General features: G+C 38.4%; 1 protein-coding gene across 1 annotated transcript in view; it reads left to right on the top strand.

Annotated features, from left to right (window-relative positions):
* FREM1 (FRAS1 related extracellular matrix 1) overlaps positions 1–21,477 on the top strand; it is a 154,427-nt gene that overhangs the window by 10,499 nt on the left and 122,451 nt on the right. The window contains exons 5-6 of the mRNA XM_007465647.1: positions 3,798–4,121; positions 4,519–4,627. Of these exons, the coding sequence (XP_007465709.1) occupies positions 3,798–4,121; positions 4,519–4,627 (433 nt within the window). The remainder of the gene's footprint in view (positions 1–3,797; positions 4,122–4,518; positions 4,628–21,477) is intronic.

Here is a 21,477-nt window from a genome sequence, read left to right as displayed (position 1 = left end):
TTCCGATCTCTTTTACATTCTCCTGCCCTTTCTTTCCTTTGATCTCTTCCCATGGAAATGATGACAGAAAGTGAAATCAGCCTATATGAGAGATTTGACATGCTATTCTCTTACTTCATGTATGCTGTAACTTGTTTATTTGGGAGGCTGGGGTGACTGTGTACCTGCTGAAACAGCTCAGATTTTGTGCTGATTTACGATATCTGAGATGACATTTGTGGAAGACCTCCGTCTTTCACAGGCTGACTTCTCACTAGGATTTCTCCTAACAGACCCAGACAAATATTGAACATTATTCCCACAGGAATTAATAAAACACAGAATGATAAGGAAATGAGTAAACAGGATTATAGAATTTTATAATTGAGATTTGGAAAAACCGTGAGGTAGTCTGGTCAAACTGATCAGGTAAATCACTTGGGGAGCTTTGAAAGAATAGATTTGAGTCTAACATTAACAGTTAAGAGCATGACTTTGGGCCTAGGTTGCCTGGGTTCAAATATTAACTAGCTGTGTGACTTTGTACTTTATGCCTCATTTAAAAAATCTTAAAATGGGCATAGTAGTACTTACTTCTTATTGAGAGGATTAAATGAGATAATGCTTACAAAGCACTTGGCACGAAGTTGGACACGTAATAACCTCTATACATATTTTGCTAGTGAAAAAACTGATCATCAGCCAGGTTTGGAAATAATTGGCTTAGCCCAAGCCCCTTATTTTATAGTGGTAGCCAGAGAAATCGCGAACCTCGCAAACCTTGACTATACAGGCCTGGCTGAGTCAAGACTAAACTCTACGTCTCTTAACGACTAGTACGTGTCTTCTGTTTGTTTTGACATGAAACTCCTTTCCCTTTTAATGCTTTTTTAGATCTGTAAAGAAAAATTAGAGCCATTTTTCTTCCTAACTGATTTTTCTTCTTTTTCCTCTGTATATTGATAGAGGGTTTTATGTTTTCAGATCAGTTTTATTAGGAGTTTCCCCTTTAAAATGACCTTCCTGTATTGTTTAGAATTAACCTATTCCATAGTCAATTTGGCATGTCACAAACAGATATAAAAGTAATATGCTCAACAGCAGAGGATTTTTTTTAAAAAGCACAGAAAGGAAAGAAAACAAAACTAGGGGTATTTCCACCATTTTTATATATATACACACACACACATACACATACACACACACAGAGTGAGTGGGGAGGCATGCACACCAGAGTTAGTTTATGGAACTGAATTTATACTATATTTGAAGTTTTGTATCTTGTTATTTTTTTATTTTTATGCTGGTATAGTCTATCCTCATCAAGTGACTAAATGACTGTTCACCCATAATTTCTTACAGATTTTAAAACATTTTCCTGTTTATATTTGCCTTTTTATTCTGCCTGAAATGAATTTTATCGTATTGTGAAACACAGAACAGTTTTTTCCAAGTAGCCAAAATTTTCAACGCTATTTGTTGAATAATGGACATGTTTCCCATCGATTTTAGATGAGTCTTCTATTGTATAGAAAGGTATTATGTGTCTATTTCAAGGCTAGCTCTTTTGTTCCTTAGATTTGCCTACCTATTCTTATGCCAGTACCATGTTATTCTAAATATAAAAGGTCTATAATAGACTTTAACATTTTACAGGCAAGTCCTTCCTCATGGCGATGAGTCCTTCCTCTTCAAAATTTTCTTATCCATTCTCACCTATTCTTAGTTCTAGGTAAATAATTAAATATTTATGTTAGTTTTTTTTAAAAAGCCCCTTAATATTTTTATCAGGATTGGATTAAAACTATAAATTATTTTTTGGGAAGAATTGGAACATTTACCATATTGAGTTGTCTCATCCAGACAAAAGTTATCTAACTTCATCGAGGCAAATGATATTTGATATGTTTCTGTAAAGTTTGTAGTTTTCTTCATGTCAGTTGTGCACACTTAAGTCCAGTCCTAGACAATTTGTTTTTGTAAAAATATTATGACTAGTCTTATTTTGCTCCACTATTTCTTCTCGTTGGTTACCGATGATAGATAGGAGAGCTATTTCTTGGACTAATCTTATATTATCTGGCTTCTTTCTTGAATTCAGTTATTCTAAAAATTTTTCAATTCTTTGGGCTTTTAAAGACCATAATTACATCTTTCACTAACGTTGATAATTTTTTCCTTTCTTTTTCAATAATTATTCCTCTTTTTTCTACTCTTTTCTCCACTGGTTTGGCCAGAGTAGTATTAAATATAGTGATGCTTATAAGAATCTTTGTCTTGTACATTTTATCACTGTCAGCTGCCCACACTGTCCTTTTTAATGTTTCTTGCCTTGAATTCATCTCTCTTTGAAGAGAGATGAACCATCTCTCTTATGGTTAAACTGCAAACTTTACATGATAAGTTAGGATCATCCTTTTACTTTTAATCTTTGTATATAATTTTAAGTGCCTCTCTGGTAAGGCAGATATAATTGGATATTTAAATTTCAGAATATTTGTCTTGAACAAGAGAATATAGGCTATATTTCTCTAATAATGGATATCTGTGGGTTTTTTCCTGTCATCTTGTTTTCTGCTTTCTTGCTAGTTAAAAGAAATTATCTTGCACTCTAGTTTATATTTTCTTAGCCTTTATCTTTACTTATTTGAAAAATCTTTATCCCAATTTAAAATTTATTTCTAAATTAAAAAAATTCTTTAACCTATATTTTTAACATTTAAAGTAAAAAATGAAGTCTTTTACCTCCTTCCTATATATTATGAGGATTGATCCTATTTATCCTTTCTCACTGCAATTACTCACCAGCAGGCTTGGTTAATATAATCTGCAACTTTAGTTCCAGTTTATCATTTTTATACCTTATGATTGCTTGCATCATCTTTTATTTCAAGTACACTCTTTTGATATTTGTATCCATTTTGTTAGTATGTTTCAAATAACATTTATTTAGGCTTAACTCTAGGTTTAATTGGTCTTATTGTTCGGCACCAGTCCTTTCATACTGTAATTTCCCCATTCTTGTTTAAATTATAAATCTTCAAATGTTTTTCAATGGCTCGTGAAGACTAAATAGTGTAAACTCTGTGCTGTCTCGGCATATCACTCCTTTGTCTTTATAAACCACGCAGTGAGAAGGGGGTGGGGTTGTCTTCTTCTGTTTCTCTCTTTCTTTGAGCCTTGCTGACTAGTTTCTGAACTTCCAGGCTGGGGGGGTGGGTGGTTTGGTGAAGTTTGGAGAGAGAGGTCTTATTGGACCAGGCACTGATGTAATATGACTTCATGTTCTCTGAGTCTGGCAGATGTTTCAAGCTGCTTCTTAGTCTCGGGGCAATTTCATGGTTCCTCTGGAGATCCCCCATTGCGAAGGCCTCTCATCTTGGGAGAGTACATTTCTAGCCTTATTGGTCAATTGCAGTTCCTCCTGACACTCCTAGGATATGATTTCCACTTCCAGGTTCTTTCTGCTCAGATTCTTTGGCTTCTCACAGATGCACCCTAAAGGTCAGGGTCCAGGATGACCCTAGACCAACCCTCTGTCCCACTTGCTCCACATTTGAGAGCACTCGTTTATTCCTTCCTGCCGCAAACAAGGACTAGAGACTGATCCCAGCACAGATACCATTATTCTTCTGCCTCTGGCCACTGAGCTTCCTCAGGTATGAGCCCAGCATTAGTTCTCTGTGTGCTCCACCAGTAAAAGACACATATTTAGGCTGGCGTGAAGGAAATTTGTGTTAAATATCATACTATTTACCCTGATTTTATAGCATCATTTATATTGTTTCCCCCTTCATCTTTTCTTTCTCCTTCAAAAGTCAGAGAGTGTGTGGTTACCCGTCTATATCAGAGCTGGCATCCCTAATCAGATTCCAAGGGCTGCATTCATGGCCATGTTTATTCTGGAAGTGGATCAGTTCATCCTGACCTCTTTGACTACATCAGTTCTGGACTGTGAAGAGGATGAGACCCCCAAACCCTTGCTGGTGTTCAACATTACTAAAGCCCCGCTCCAAGGCTATGTGACTCACCTGTGGGATCACACCAGACCGGTGTCCTCCTTCACCTGGAAGGACCTAAGTGACATGCAAATTGCCTATCAGCCACCAAACAGCAGCCATTCTGAGAGGAGACATTATGAGGTAAGAAGGAAGAGAGAAAACCTGCTAGCCTATTCGGTATTCATAGAGTCATTGAAGAGGCTCCGCCAGTGGAGAACCACTGCTTTGAGAGAGGCTCTAGTGGTCTGATGCTGGACTGACATAGTCTTCTGAGCAAATGCAGGGAAACATGTCTAGCATATTTGCTTATTTTGGGTTAAGAACTTCTTTCACAGAGAGGAAAAGTTAAAAACACTGATAAACTAAGGAACAAGACCTACAGCCTGAAAAAGTGAGATTAGGTTGTCAAAAATGAGATCAGACAACAGCAGAAACCTGAATCAGTTTTGCCTCCATCTGTGGTGTATAGCCCAGAAATAATGGTATTTTATATTATAAATGGTCAATGTGTGGTTCATTTGCAATTGTTTGTTTGCAGGTGGAGTTGGAAGTATATGACTTCTTCTTTGAAAGGAGTGCACCTATTACCGTCCACATCTCCATCAGAACAGCAGACACAAATGCCCCGAGAGTGTCCTGGAACACAGGTAAAGTGCAATATAGGAGTCAAGCAACATAGCCTTGAAGGGAAGACAAGAAAGTATATGGGTCAGGAAAAAAAGGTAGCTTTATTCCCATTTTACACATGAGGCAACTGAAACCAGACAGATTAAGGGTATCAGATAGTTATTTTTTTGGTTTTGTTTTTCCTGCTGTCAGGGTGAGAAATTTAAATCCAGGATTCTTGTGTCCTGAAACTAAGTTCTTTCCTTTAGAGGAGATAAGCAAAAAGATCCCTTTCCACTGATTGAGGCAAAAAAGTGACTATTTGTGATATTGAGCATAGTTGGACTGGGAGAGAAAAGGTCTCCAACTCAGAACTGTTCAGAAGCATCGAAGGAAGGCGTAGACTGTAATCCATTGTCTTATTGTTAAGTTGGGTTGAATGGAAATGAAAATGCATAAATAAGAGTTTAAACTGCTTTGTTTTATTTTTTATTTTTTTAAATTGTGTAACTGACTTACAATTTTATATTAGTTTCAGGTGTACAGCATAGTGATTCAATATTTTTATATATTATACTCCATTTAAAGTTATTATAAAGTATTGGCTGTATTCCCTAGGCTGTACAATATATTCTTGTACGTTATTTATTTTACACTTAGTAGTTTGTACCTCTTGATCCCCTCTCCCTATCTTGCCCCTCCCTGCTTCCCTTTCCCCACTGGTAACACATAATTCTGTATATCTGTGAGTCTGTTTCTGTTTTTTCATATTCATTTATTTTTTAGACTCCACATATAAGTGATAACATTGAGTATTTGTCTCTCTCTGACTTATTTCACTACATACAATATGCTCTAAGTCCATCCACGTTGTGGCAAATGTCAGAATCTCATTCTTTTTTATGGCTGAGTAATATTCCATTGTATATATAAACCACATCTTCTTTACCCATTCATCTGTTAATGGACACTTGGGTTGCTTTCATATCGTGGCTATTGTAAATAATGCTGCTATGAACATTGGGGCACATGTATCTTTTCCAGTTAGCGTTTTTGTTTTATTCAGGTATACTCAAGTAGTGTAATTGTTGGGTCACATGGCAGTTTTATGTTTTAGCGTTTTGAGAAACCTCCTTACTGTTTTCCTCGGTGGCTGCACCAATTTACATTAATACCAACAGTGTACGAGTGTTCTCTTTTCGCCACATCCTTGCCAACATTTGTTATTTGCATTGTTTTTGATGATAGTCATTCTGACAGGTGTGAAGTGCTATATCATTGGGGTTTTGATATGCATTTCTCTGATGACTAGCAATGTTGAGCATCTTTTCATGTGTCTGATTGCCACCTGTATGTCTTCTTGGGAAAAATGTTAATTCAGATCTTCTGACCATTTTTTTTTTTAACATCTTTATTGGAATATAATTGCTTTACAATAGTGTGTTAGTTTCTGATATATAAAAAAGTGAATCAGTTATACATACACATATATCCCCATATCTCTTCCCTCTTGCGTCTCCCTCCCTCCCACCCTCCCAATCCCACCCCTCTAGGTGGTCACAAAACACTGAGCTGATTTCCCTGTGCTGTGTGGCTGCTTCCCACTAGCTATCTATTTTACATTTGGTAGTGTATATATGTCCATGCCACTCTCTCACTTTATCCCAGCTTACCCTTCCCCCTCCCCGTATCCTCAAGTCCATTCTCTAGTAGGTCTGCCTCTTTTTTCCTGTCTTGCCCCTAGGTTCTTCATGACCATTTTTTTTTTTTTTTTAGATTCCATATATATGTGTTAGCATACGGTATTTGTTTTTCTCTTTCTGACTTACTTCACTCTGTATGACAGACTCTAAGTCCATCCACCTCACAACAAATGACTCAATTTCATTTCTTTTTATGGCTGAGTAATATTCCATTGTATATATGTGCCACATATTCTTTATCTGTTCATCTGTTGATGGACACATAGGTTGGTTCCATGTCCTGGCTATTGTAAGTAGAGCTGCAATGAACATTTTGGTACATGACTGTTTGAATTATGGTTTTCTCAGGGTATATGCCCCGTAGTGGGATTGCTGGGTCGTATGGTAGTTCTGTTTTTAGTTTGTTTGTTTGTTTGTTTGTTTTTGCGGTACGCGGGCCCCACACTGATGTGGCCTCTCCCATTGCGGAGCACAGGCTCCGGATGTGCAGGCTCAGCGGCCATGGCTCATGGGCCCAGCTACTCTGCGGCATGTGGGATTTTCCCGGACCGGGGCACAAACCCGTGTTCCCTGCATCGGCAGGTGGACTCTCAACCACTGCACCACCAGGAAAGCCCATGGTTTTAGTTTTTTAAGGAGCCTCCATACTGTCGTCCATAGTGGCTATATCAATTTACATTCCCACCAACAGTGCAAGAGGGTTCCCTTTTCTCCACACCCTCTCCACCATTTATTGTTTGTAGATTTTTTGATGATGGCCATTCTGACTGGTGTGAGATGATATCTCATTGTAGTTTTTATTTGCATTTCTCTAATGATTAATGATGTTGAGCATTCTTTCATGCGTTTGTTGATAATCTGTATATCTTCTTTGGAGAAATGTCTCTTTAGGCCTTCTGCCCATTTTTGGATTGGGTTGTTTGTTTTTGTGATATTGAGCTGTATGAGCTGCTTGTAAATTTTGGAGATTAATCCTTTGTCAGTTGCTTCATTTGCAAATATTTTCTCCCATTCAGAGGGTTGTCTTTTGGTCTTGTTTATGGTTTCCTTTGCTGTGCAAAAGCTTTTTAAGTTTCATTAGGTCCCATTTGTTTATATTAGTTTTTTTTTTTTTTTTGCGGTACGCGGGCCTCTCATGTTGTGGCCTCTCCCATTGCGGAGCACAGGCTCCGGATGTGCAAACCCAGCGGCCATGGCTCACGGGCCCAGCCGCTCCGTGGCATGTGGGATCCTCCCAGACCGGGGCACGAACCCACATCCCCTGCATCGGCAGGCAGACTCCTAACCACTGCGCCACCAGGGAAGCCCTATTTTAGTTTTTATTTCCATTTCTCTAGGAGGTGGGTCAAAAAGGATCTTGCTGTGATTTATGTCATAGAGTGTTCTGCCTATGTTTTCCTCTAAGAGTTTCATAGTGTCTGGCCTTACATTTAGGTCTTTAATCCATTTTGAGTTTATTTCTGTGTACGGTGTTAGCGAGTGTTTTAGTTTCATTCTTTTACATGTAGCTGTCCAGGTTTTCCAGCACCACTTATTGAAGAGGCTGTCTTTTTTCCACTGTATATTTTTGCCTCTTTTATCAAAGACAAGGTGACCATATGTGCGTGGGTTTATCTCTGGGCTTTCTATCCTGTTCCATTGATCTGTATTTCTGTTTTTGTGCCAGTACCATACTCTCTTGATTAGGGTAGGTTTGTAGTATAGTCTTAAGTCAGGAAACCTGATTCCTGCAGCTCCGTTTTTCTTTCTCAAGATTGCTTTGGCTGTTCAGGGTCTTTTGTGTTTCCATACAAATTGTGAAATTTTTTGTTCTAGTTCTGTGAAAAATGCCACTGGTAGTTTAATAGGGATTGCATTGCATCTGTAGATTGCTTTGGGTAGTGTAGTCATTTTCACAGTGTTGATTCTTCCAATCTAAGAACATGGTATATCTCTCCATCTGTTTGTATCATCTTTAATTTCTTTCATCAGTGTCTTATAATTTTCTGCATACAGGTCTGTTGTCTCCTTAGGTAGGTTTATTCCTAGATATTTTATTCTTTTTGTTGCAGTGGTAAATGGGAGTGTTTTCTTAATTTCACTTTCAGATTTTTCATCATTAGTGTATAAGAATGCAAGAGATTTCTGTTCATTAATTTTGTATCCCGCTACTTTAACAAATTCATTGATTAGCATTAGTAGTTTTCTGGTAGCATCTTTATGATTCTCTATGTATAGTATCGTGTCATCTGCAGTGAGAACTTAACTTCTTCTTTTCTGATTTGGATTCCTTTTATTTCTTTTTCTTCTCTGATTGCTGTGGCTAAGACTTCCAAAACTATGTTGAATAATAGTGGTGAGAGTGGGCAACCTTGTCTTGTTCCTGATCTTAGTGGAAATGATTTCAGTTTTTCACCATTGGGGATGATGTTGCCTGTGGGTTTGTCATATATGGTCTTTATTATGTTGAGGTAAGTTCCCTCTATGCCTAGTTTCTGCAGGGTTTTTATCATAAATGGGTGTTGAATTTTGTCGAAAGCTTTCTCTGCATCTATTGAGATGATCAGATGGTTTTTCTCTTGTCAGTTTGCTAATATGGTGTATCACATTGATTGTTAGGGGTATATTGAAGAATTCTTGCATTCCTGGAATAAACCCCACTTGATCATGGTGTATGATCCTTTTAATGTGCTATTGGATTCTATTTGCTAGTATTTTGTTAAGGATTTTTGCATTTATGTTCATCAGTGATATTGGCCTGTAGTTTTCTTTGTGACATCTTTGTCTGGTTTTGGTATCAGGGTGATGATGGCCTCATAGAATGAGTTTGGGACTGTTCCTCCCTCTGCTATATTTAGGAAGAGTTTGAGAAGGATAGGTGTTAGCTCTTCTCTAAATATTTGAATTCGCCTGTGAAGCCATCTGGTCCTGGGCTTTTGTTTGTTGGAAGATCTTAATCACAGTTTCAATTTCAGCACTTGTGATTCGTCTGTTTATATTTTCTATTTCTTCCTGGTTCAGTCTCTGAAGGTTGTACACTTCTAAGAATTTGTCCATTTCTTCCAGGTTGTCCATTTTATTGGCATATAGCTGCTTGTAGTAATCTCTCATGATCCTTTGTATTTCTGTCAAAGGTTTCAGTTGTTACTTCTCCTTTTTCATTTCTAATTTGTTGATTTTGAGTCTTCTCCCTTTTTTTCATGATGTGTCTGGCTAACGGTTTATCAATTTTGTTTATCTTCTCAAAGAACCAGCTGTTAATTTTATTGATCTTTGCTATCGTTTCCTTCATTTCTTTTTCATTTATTTCTGATCTGATATTTATGATTTCTTTCCTTCTGCTAACTTTGGTGTTTTTTGTTCTTCTTTCTCTAATTGCTTTAGGTGTAAGTTTATGTTGTTTATTTGAAATGTCTCTTGTTTCTTAAGGTAGGATTGCATTGCTATAATCTTCCCTGTTAGAACTGCTTTTGCTGCATCCCATAGGTTTTGGGTCGTCGTGTTTTCACTGTCATTTGTTTCTAGGTATTTTTTGATTTGCTCTTTGATTTCTTCAGTGATCTCTTGGTTATTAAGTAGTGTATTGTTTAGCCTCCATGTGTTTGTATTTTTTACAGATTTTTTTCCTGTAATTGATATCTAGTCTCATTTCAATTTACTTAAATTTACCAAGGCTTGATATGTGACCCAAGATATGATCTATCCTGGGGAATGTTCCATGAGCACTTGAGAAGAAAGTGCATTCTGTTGTTTTTGCATGGAATGTCCTATAAATATCAATTAAGTCCATTTGGTTTAATGTATCACTTAAAGCTTGTGTTTCCTTATTTATTTTCATTTAATCCATTTACATTTAAGGTAATTATCGATATGTATGTTCCTATTACCATTTTCTTAATTGTTTGGGTTTGGTATTGTAGGTCTTTTCCATCTCTTGTGTTTCCTGCCTAGAGAAGTTCCTTTAGCATTTGTGGTAAAGCTGGTTTGGTGGTGCTGAATTCTCTTAGCTTTTGCTTGTCTGTAAAGGTTTTAATTTCTCCAGCGAATCTGAATGAAATCCTTGTTGGGTAGAGTAATCTTGGTCTTAGGTTTTTCCCCTTCATCACTTTCAATATGTCCTGCCACTCCCTTCTGGCTTTCAGAGTTTCTGCTGAAAGATCAGCCGTTAACCTTATGGGGATTCCCTTGTGTGTTATTTGTTGTTTTTCCCTTTCTGCTTTTAATATTTTTTCTTTGTATTTAATTTTTGAAAGTTTTATTAGCATAAGTCTTGGTGTGTTTCTCCTTGGATTTATCATGTATGGGACTCTCCATGCTTTCTGGACTTGATTAACTATTTCCTTTCCCATATTAGGGAAGTTTTCAAGTATAATCTCTTCAAATATTTTCTCAGTCCCTTTCTTTTTCTTTTCTTCTCTGGGACCCCTATAATTCGAATGTTGGTGCATTTAATGTTGTTGCAGAGGTCTCTTGAGACTGTCCTCAGTTCTTTCTATTCTTTTTTCTTTATTCTGCTCTGCAGTAGTGATTTCCACTCTTTTAACTTCCAGGTCACATATCTGTTCTTCTGCCTCAGTTATTCTGCTATTGATCCCTTCTAGAGAATTTTAAGTTTCATTTATTGTGTTGTTCATCACTGTTTGTTTGCTCTTTAGTTCTTCTAGGTCCTTGTTAAACATCTCTTTTATTTTCTCCATTCTATTTCCAGTATTTTGGATCATCTTTACTGTCATTATTCTGAATTCTTTTTCAGGTAGATTGCCTATTTCCTCTTCATTTGTTTGGTCTGGTGGGGTTTTACCTTGCTCCTTCATCTGCTGTATGTTTCTCTGTCTTCTCTGTCTTGCTTAACTTACTGTGTTTGGGTTCTCCTGTTCGCAGGCTGCAGGTTTGTAGTTCCCGTTGTTTCTGGTGTCTGCCCACAGTAGCTAAGGTTGTTTTAGTGGGTTGTGTAGGCTTCTTGGTGGAGGGGACTAGTGCCTGTGTTCTGGTGGATGAGGCTGGATCTTGTCTTTCTGGTGGGCAGGTCCATGTCTGGTGTTGTGTTTTGGGGTGTCTGTGGCCTCTTTATGATTTTAGGCAGCCTCTCTGCTAATGGGTGTGGTTGTGTTCCTGTCTTGCTAGTTGTTGGGCATAGGCTGTCCAGCACTGTAGCTTGCTGGTTGTTCAGTGGAGCTGGGTCTTTGCGTTGAAATGGAGATCTCTGGGAAATTTTCGCCGTTTGATATTATGTGGAGTTGGGAGGTCTCTTGTGGACCAATATCCTGAACTTGGCTCTCCCACCTCTGAGGCACAGCCCAGACGCTTGGCTGGAGCACCAAGAGCCTGTCATCCACACGGTTCAGAATAAAAGGGAAGAAAATAAAAGAAAACAAGAAAAAAGAAGATAAAATAAAGTTATTAAAATAAAAAGTTATTATTAAAAAAATTTTTTAAGTAATAAAAAAAGAAAGTAGATAGCAACCAAACCAAAAAACAAATCCACTAATGATAACAAGTAGTAAAAACTATACTAAAAAACCAAACAAACAAACAAGAAAAACGGACAGACAGAACCCTAGGACAAATGGTAAATGCAAAGCTATACAGACAAAATCACACACAGAAGCATGCACATACACACTCAGAAAAAGAGGAAAAGGGAAAAAAAATATATATATCGTTGCTCCCAAAGTCTACCTCCTCAATTTGGGATGATTCGTTGTCTATTCATGTATTCCACAGATGCAGCGTACATCAAGTTGACTGTGGACATTTAATCTGCTGCTCCTGAGGCTGCTGGGAGAAATTTCTCTTTCTTTTCTTTGTTTGCACAGCTCCTGGGGTTCAGCTTTGGATTTGGCCCTGCCTCTGCGTGTAGGTCGCCTGAGGGCATCTGCTCTTTGCTCAGACAGGACGGGGTTAAAGGAGCCGCTGATTTGGGGGCTTTAGCTCACTCAGGCCTGGGGGAGGAAGAGGTACGGAATGTGGGGAGACCCTGTGGTGGCAGAGGTCGGCATGACATTGCAACAGCCTGCCGTGCACCATGTGTTCTCCTGGGGAAGTTGTCCCTGGATCACGGGACCCTGGCAGTGGCGGGCTGCACAGGCTCCCAGGAGCGGAGGTGTGGAGAGTGATCTGTGTTGGCACACAGGCTTCTTGGTGGCTGCAGCAGCAACCTTAGCATATCATGCCCGTCTCTGGGGTGCGTGTTCATAGCTGCGGCTCGCACCTGTCTCTGGGGCTCCTTTAAGTGGCGCTCTGAATCCCCTCTCTTCGCACACCAGGAAACAAAGAGGCAAAAAAAAGTCTCTTGCCTATTCGGCAGGTTCAGACTTTCTCCCGGACTCCCTCCCGGCTAGCTGTGGCGCACTAGACCCCTTCAGGCTGTGTTCACGCCGCCAACCCCAGTCCTCTCCCTGCGCTCCGACCGAAGCCCGAGCCTCAGCTCCCAGCCCCTGCCCGTGCTGATGGGTGAGCAGACAAGCCTCTCGGGCTGGTGAGTGCCGGTCGGCCCCGATCCTCCGTGCGGGAATCTCCCCGCTCTGCCCTCCGCGCCCCTGTTGCCGCGCTCTCCTCCACGGCTCCGAAGCTCCCCCTCCGCCACCCGCAGTGTCTGCCCGTGAAGGGGCTTCCTCGTGTGTGGAAACCTTTCCTTCTTCACAGCTCCCTCTCACTGGTGCAGGTCCTGTCCCTATTCTTTTGTCTCTGTTTTTTCTTTCTTCTTTTGCCCTACCCAGGTACGTGGGGAGTTTCTTGCCTTTTGGGAAGTCTGAGGCCTTCTGCCAGCATTCAGCAGGTGTTCTGTGGAGTTGTTCCACAGGTAGATGTATTTCTGATGTATATGTGGGGAGGAAGGTGATCTCCGCGTCTTACTGTTCCTCCATCTTGAAGCTCCTCCTTCTGACCACTTGTAAATCAGATTGTTTGGTTTTCTGCTGTTGAGTTGTGTGAGCTGTTTATATATTTGGATATTCAGTAAGTTGTTTTTTCATTTTGTTGATGGTTTCCTTTGCTGTGTAAAAGCTTTTAAGTTTGATTAGATACCATTTGTTTATTTTTGCTTTTGTATCTGTTGCCTTAGGAGACAGGTCCAAAAAAATATTGCTGTGATTTATGTCAAAGAGTGTTCTGCTATGTTTCCTTCTAGGAGCTTTATGGTTTCCAGTCTTACATTTAGGTGTTTAGTCCATTCTGAGTTAATTTTTGTATATGACATGAGAAAATGTTATAATTTCATTCTCTTACGTGTAGGGGCCTGGTTTACTGTAGGAGTTTGCCTGAATTGAGCCAATGGTATAGGGAACTGTTACTGTTCCTTCAATCTCTAGACTGACTTACTTTATAGACCCAGAGCCCTTTGAAAAGGAGACAGGCACACTTGAGGAAGACACTTCAGTAATATCACAAACATATAAGGGGACTCCCCTTCCCCAGTGGGACCTGTAGACATTTTTCATGGTCACTGCACACTGAGACTAGGCAACTACCTCAAACTTCTAGGAATTATTGAACAGTGACTTTGCAACAACACTGGTACCTGGGGACACAGGATGCCATTGTAGCGGAAGTTCACGGAGTCTGCGTTTAGGAGATAAATGGATTTTTAACCAGGATATCTCTCAGCAGTCTCAGTGGAACCCTGATTATCACTCATGGTTTATTTTCTATTTTCTGTGTGGTAGTTTAAATAGCAACCCTCAGCAGATGGTAGAATCCTCACTTTAGCTCCCAGACTCTTACAGTAAAGGCTATTATGGTCTAAAAGACCAAAGGAAGCATGTGGTATTTCACTTGCCTAAAAAAATAATAAATCAAAAGCAATACTACATTCCTTGGGGGAACTGCAGGTATTAGAACCACCACCAAAGATGTGAAAAGAGTGGTGTGGTCTTACCACATCCTCATTATTTATTTATTTATTTACTTACATTTCTTTTTTCAGAAAAGTTTATTACAGTATAGTTGATTTACAATGTTGTGTTAGTTTCAGGTGTACAGCAAAATGACTCAGTTATACATATATTCATTTTTTTTCAGGTTCTTTTCTCATATAGGTTAACACATAATATTGAGAAGAGTTCCCTGTGCTATACAGTAGGTCCTTGTTGATTATCTATCTTATATATAGTAGTATGTGTATGTTAATCCCAAGCTCCTGTTTTAACCCTCCCCCCCCACCATGTTTCCCCTTTGGTAACCATAAGTTTGTTTTCAATATCTGTGCATCTGTTTCTGTTTTGTAAATAAGTTCATTTGTATCATTTTTAAAAATTAGATTCCACATGAGTGATATCATATGATATTTGTCTTTCTCTGTCTGACTTACTTCACTTAGTATGATAATATCTAGGTCCATCCATGTTGCTGCAAATGGCATCATTTCATTCTTTTTTCTGGCTGAGTAATATTCCATTGTATATATGTACCACATCTTCTTATCCATTCCTCTGTCAGTGGACATTTAGGTTACTTTCATGTCTTGGCTATTATAAGTAGTGTTGCAATGAACATTGGGGTGCATGTATCTTTTCAGATTATGGTTTTCTCTGGATATATGCCCAGGTGAGGGATTGCTGGATCATATGATAGTTCTATTTATAGGTTTTTAAGGAACCTCTATACTGTTCTCCATAGTGGTTGTACCAATTTACATTCCCACCAACAGTGCAGGAGGGTTCCCTTTTCTCCACACCCCCTCCAGCCTTTATTGTTTGTAAACTTTTTGATAACGGCCATTCTGACCAGTGTGAGGTGATACATCATTGTAGTTCTGATTTGCATTTCTCTGATAATTAGTGATAATTTTCATGTGCCTATTGGCCATCTTTATGTCTTCTTTGGAGAGGTGTCTATTTAGATCTAACGCCCATTTTTTGATTGGGTTGTTTGTTTTTTTGACATAGAGCTATGTGAGCTATTTGTATATTTTGTAGATTAATCCCTTGTCAGTCGCATCATTTGCCAATATTTTCTCCCATTCTATGGGCTGTCTTTTCATTTTGTTGATGGTTTCCTTTGCTGTGCAGAAGCTTTTGAGTTTAATTAGGTCCCATTTGTTTTTGTTTTTATTCTCATTATTCTAGAAGGTGGATCAAAGAAGATATTGCCGTGATTTATGTCAAAGAGTGTTCTGCCTGTGTTTTCCTCCAAAAGTTTTATATTGTCCAGCCTTACATTTAGGTCTTTGATCTATTTTGAGTTTATTTTTGTGTATGGTGTTAGAGAATGTCCTAATTTCATTCTTTTACATATAGCTGTCCAGTTTTCCCAGCACCACTTCTTGTTTCCATTGTATATTCTTACCTCCTTTGTCATGGATTAATTGACCATAAGTGTGTGGGTTTATTTCTGGACTTCCTATTCTGTTCCATTGATCTATGTTTCTGTTTATGTGCCAGTATCATACTGTTTTGATTACTATAGCTTTGTAGTGTAGTCTGAAGTCAGGGGGCATGATACCTCCAGCTTTGTTCTTTTTTCTCAAGATTGCTTTGGCAATTCTGGGTCTTTTATGGTTTTATGTTAATGTTAGGATAATTTGTTCTAGTGTGAAAAATGTCATGGGTGTTTTGATAAGGATTACGTTAAATCTGTAGATTGCTTTGAGTAGTATGGACATTTTGACAATATTAATTTTTCCAATTCATGAACATGGGATATCTTTCCATTTCTTTGTATCATCTTCGATTTCTTTCAGCTTTCTGTAGTTTTCAGAGTACAGGTATTTCACCTTCTTGGTTAAGTTTATTCCTAGATATCTTATTCTTTTTGATGCAGTTTTAAAAAGGATAGTTTTCTCTTTATGATTTTTATTATTAGCTTATAGAAAAGCAACAGATTTCTGTATATTAATCTTGTATCCTGCAACTTTAACGAGTTCACTTATTAGTTCTAATAGTTTTTTGGTGGAGACTTTAAGGTTTTCTATATATAGTATCATGTCATCTGCAAATAGTGACAGTTTTGTTTTTTTTTTTTTGCGGTACGTGGGCCTCTCACTGCTGTGGCCTCTCCTGTTGTGGAGCACAGGCTCTGCACGCGCAGGCTTAGCGGCCATGGCTCATGGGCCCAGCCGCTCCGCGTCATGTGGGATCTTCCCGAACTGGGTCATGAACCCGTGTCCCCTGCATCGGCAGGCAGACTCTCAACCACTGCACCACCAAGGAAGCCCAATAGTGACAATTTTACTTCTTCCCTTCCAGTTGGATGCCTTTTATTTCTTTTTCTTGTCTGAATGCTGTGGCTAGGACTTTTATTACTGTGTTAAATAGAAGTAGAGAGAGTGGGCATCCTAGTTTTGTTCCTGAGTTTAGCAAGAAGCCTTTCAGCTTTTCGCTGTTTAGTATGATGTTAGCTGTGCATGTGTCATAAATGGCCTTTATTATGTTGATGTGTGTTCCCTCTATGCCAGCTTTGATAATTTTCGTCATGAAAAGGTGTTGAATTTTATCAGATCTTTTTTTTGCACTTATTGAGATTATCATGGGGTTTTTATCCTTCCTTTTGTTAATGTGGTGTATCATATTGATTGATTTGTTGACCTTGAACCATCCTCGCTTACCTGAAATAAATTCTACTTGATAATGTTGAATGATCCTTTTAATATATTGTTGATTTGGGTTTGCTAATATTTTGTTGAGGAATTTTGCCTCTCTTTTCATCAGAGATATTGGCTGGTAATTTTGTCTAGTTTTGTTATTAGGTTAATGGTGGCCTTGTAGAGTTAATTCGGGAGAGTTCTCTCCATTTCAAATTTTTTAGAAATAGTTTGAGAAAGATAGGTATTAGCTGTTTTTTTATATATGTTTGGGAGAATTCCCCAGTGAAGCTGTCAATCCTGGGCTTTTGTTTGCTGGCAGTTTTTTTTTTTTTAAATTATTAAAAAATTTCTTTTTTATTACTAATTTAGTTTCACTACTGGTGCACAATGTGTTCAGATTGTCTATTTCTTCCTGATCCAGTCTTGGAAGAGTGTATGTTTCTAGAAATTTATCCTTTTCCTCTAGGTTGTGTAATTTGTTTGCATATAACTGATTGTATTAGTCTCTTATGATTTTTTTCTCTGTGATATCGATTATTTCTCCTCTTTCATTTCTTACTTTGTTTATTTGAGTCCTCTCTATTTTTCTTAATGAACCTGGACACAGGCTTATCGTTTTTGTTTAACCTTTCAAAAAAACAGATTTTGGTTCCATTGATTTTTTTTTTCTATTGTTTTTTTTTGTCTCTATTTTTATTTATTTCCTATTTGATGTTTATAATTTTCTTCCTTCTGCTGACTTTGGGCTTCCTTTGTTCTTCTCTTTCTAATTCCTTTAGGTAGTAGGGTAGGTTGTTTTTTAAGATTTTTCTTGTTTCTTAGGGTAGGCCTGTATTGCTATAAACTTCCCTCTTAGAACTTTTTCTGTGTTCCATAGATTATGGAAAGTTATTGGGTTTTTTTTTTTTTCATTTCTCTCAAAGTATTTTTTGATTTCCTCTTTGATTTCTTCATTGACCCATTGGTTTTTTTAGTAGCATGTTTTTTAGTCTCCATGTGTTTGTGTTTTTCTCATTTTTCTTCCTGCAATTGATTTCTGGTCATACCATTGTAGTTGGAAAAATGCTTGATATCATTTCTATCCTCTTAAATGTTCTGAGGCTTGTTTTGTAGCCTACCATGTGATCTATCCTGGAAAACATTCTCTGTACACTTGAAAAGAATGTGTATTCTGCTGTTTTTGGATGAAATATCCTGTAGGTATCTGTTAAGTCCAACTGGTCTAAAGTGTCATTTAAGACTATTATTTCCTTGTTGACTTTATGTCTGGATGATCTGTCCATTGATGTAAGTGAGGTGTTAAATTCCCCTAATATTATTGTATCATTGTCAATTTCTCTCTTGATGTCTCTTAATATTTGCTTTATATACTTAGTTGCCCCTATATTAGGCATATTTGTTAGCAAATGTTATATCCTTTTCTTCTGTTTATCCCTTTATCATTATATAATGCCCATTTTTTCTTTTGGTAAGACTTTATTTCAAAGTCTATTTTGTCTGATATGGGTACGCCTACCCCCTGCTTTCTTGTCATTTCCATGAAGATCTTTTTTCCATCACCTCACTTTCAGTCTGTGTGTTTTTAGCTCTGAAGTGGACCGCTTGTAAGCAGCACATGGATGGATCTTGGGTTTTATTGTATGTGTTTTCTTTAATCCAATCAGCCATCCTATGTCTTTTCATTGAAACATTAAGTCCACTGGCATTTACAGTGATTATTGATAGGTATGTACTTATTGCCACTTCATTACTTGTTTTCTGATTCTTTTTGTTGTTCCTCTCTGTTCTTTTCTTCTTCTTTTAGTTGCTTCCCTTGTGTTTGATGATTTTCTTTAGTGGTATGCTTGTGTTCCTTTACTATATATTTGCTTTTACTAGTGGGATTTTTCCTTTCCTACAGATTCTTACTTCTTGTTGTAGCCTGTTCTTTTCCACTTAGAGAAGAACCGTTAACACTTCTTTTAGGGTTGGTTTAGTGTTGATGTACTCTTAGTTTTTGCTTATCTGAGAAGTTCTTTATCCCTCCTTCAATTCTGAATGATAATCTTGCTGGATAGAATAGCCTAGGTTGTAGGTTTTTCCCCTTTCAGCCCTTTAAATATATCATGCCACTTCCTTTTGGCCTGCAAAATTTCTTCAGAAAAATCCATTGGTAGCCTTATGGGGGTTCCCTTGTATGTGATTCTTTGTTTTTCTTCTGCTACATTTAGAATTCTCTTTTATCTTTAACTTTTGCCATTTTCATTATGATATGTTTTGGTGTGGTTCTCTGATTTCATCTTGTTTGGGACGCTCTGTGCTTCCTGTACCTGAATATCTGTTTTCTTCTTCAGGTTTGGGAAGTTTTCAGCTATAATTTCATCAAATAAATTTTGACCCCTTTTTTTTCCTCTCTTCTCCTTCTAGGACCCATGTAATGTGAATGTTATTATGTTTGATGTTGTTCCAACCGTCCCTTAAACTGTTTTCATTTTAAAAAATTTGTTTCTCTTTTTGCTTATCTGATTGGATGTTTTCCATTATTCTATCTTCCAGAACACTATGTGTTCCTCTGTATCACTTAGTCTGTCGTTAATTATTTCTAGTGTTTTTCATTTCAGTTATTGTATATTCAGTTTTGACTGTTTTTTTTTTCATATTTTCTAGTTCATCTATTCTTTTCCCTAGTTCAGTTAGCATTCTTATTACTAATCTTTAAACTCTTTTTCTGGTAATTAATTCATCTCTGTTTCACTGGTTGTTTTTTCAGGTTTTTTTCCTTCTTTCGTTTGAAATAAAATCCTGTCTTCTTGTTTTGGTTAACTTTCTCTGTCTCTATAAAATTAGGTAAAAGTTACCTATCCTGGTCTTGAATGTGTGTCCTTGTGTGAGAGCATCCCTATACAGTCTGTGTGTTCCCAGTGGATTTCACAGGAGAGCTTGATCTGGTGTGAACATAAGTCATGTCTTTCCCCAGAGCGTGCTGGCAGCTATCAACTTTGTAGGGGTTGGGGCTGGAGATGGAGGAGCTAGAGCCAGAGACAGGTGTGAGTGGGAGCTTCTCCTCTGCTCAGTGGCCAACACCACCCTGGAGCTGGAGCAGAAACCCTGGGTTGGGCTCAAGCCAGCTCCCTCCCCCACAACTGTGCACTCTCCTCAGCTGTGGCAGCCCTGGTTCTAGTGGGGAACTGTGCCTCAGAGCAAGAGGGGTTGGAAAGGGTGCTTGGCATGGGCCAGGGCATGCACTGAGGCAGTTGTGGGAAACCAGCCAGAGTCCTGGGCAGTTTCAATCTGCTTTCTCTCTCTTGTCATGGGAGTGAGTGAGAATGTGTGTGTTCTTCATGAGCAGAGTCTAGATTTCTTACAGCCCTGTTGTCAGTCCTATTGGACGAGGGCACTTGTCCTCCCACTGTTGGACCCCAGGGCTGGGGGACCCAGTACGTGGTTCAAGCCACTCCCCAGGGATATCTCCACCCTTGTAATCCCCCTCCTCTTCTGTGTCCCCTCCTAGGGGTGCAGGTCCCAACCTGATTGATTCTCTTCCCTTCCTGCCCAACTCCATGTGGATCTTTCTTATAGCCTTGGTGCATAAGGGTCTTTCTGTCAGTCTCCAGTCCATTTCCAGTGAGAATTCCTCCACATGTAGATGTATTTTTGAGGTATTCACAGGGGTGGGAGGAGGACAGGAGGTGAATTCTGCATCTTCCTACTCTACCATCTTGACCTCCTCCTGCCTTATTTCTTTTAAAAGAAGGCTTTGCACTGCCTCTCATTCCTGAGTAGATTTAAAATGCAATGTATATATTTAGATCAAATGTAAATGTGAAACGTAAATGAAGATTTTTTTCCTTTCCCATTAATACCATCAAGAGCATTCAAAACATACTTATAAACAGTGTTGGTAGGTTCAGTTAACACAGAAGATATCTGTCTGATTTAAATACTCAGGTGGCAGCTCAAACCGATTACCTCTTGTGCTTGTGTGTGTGTGTGTGTGTGTGTGTGTGTGTGTGTGTGTGCTTGCACATGGGTAACATACCATGTGTATGTATTTGTATGTATGGGAGTTTCAGTAGAGATGGACAACGTTGGTTGGGCATCCTTGATTTATAATCTGGCTCTCTGTCCTACTCTACCTCTGTTTGAGGGATAATGAGAGAAAAGAATGAATTAGTGATCTAAAGTTTAGTAATAATCAAATATTAATTACATTATTGCTTGAGTGTAGTGTAGAGACTTAATGGTCTGCATGTGTATGTGTGATCTCTGAAACCAGGCTTGTTAAGAGCTCCAAATCTGGTTTTGACTAGTTTGGACACCAGAATTCTTTTTAAAATGCAATTTTACGAACTTAAGTTCATCATTGAAAACTTGGAAAGCACAATAAGTAGGATAAATAATAATGAGTTAATAGTAATGAATAAATGAATGAAATAATAATGGCTGAATAAAATCACTCATTACTCCACCACAAAGACATAACCACCATTACTATCTTGCTATATAAATTTCTAGTGTTCTCACTTGCTCCCCACCTGCATCCCATGATTCCTTGTCCTGTGCTGTGTACTGTGCACTCTTGGCTTCAAAACCCTTATTAACAGTCGCAGAGATTCTTTATATGTGCTTGTCCTCCCTCTCTCCCTCTTCCCCTGCTTCCCTTCCTTCTACCCATCCTTATTTCTCTCTCCCCCACTACCTCCTCCCT

The sequence above is a fragment of the Lipotes vexillifer genome, unplaced genomic scaffold, assembly GCF_000442215.2.
Source record: "Lipotes vexillifer unplaced genomic scaffold, Lipotes_vexillifer_v1.1 scaffold31, whole genome shotgun sequence".
Taxonomy (NCBI): Eukaryota; Metazoa; Chordata; class Mammalia; order Artiodactyla; family Lipotidae; genus Lipotes; species Lipotes vexillifer.
Note: the sequence above shows the minus strand (reverse complement) of the source record. Positions and strands in the feature narration are given on the sequence as shown.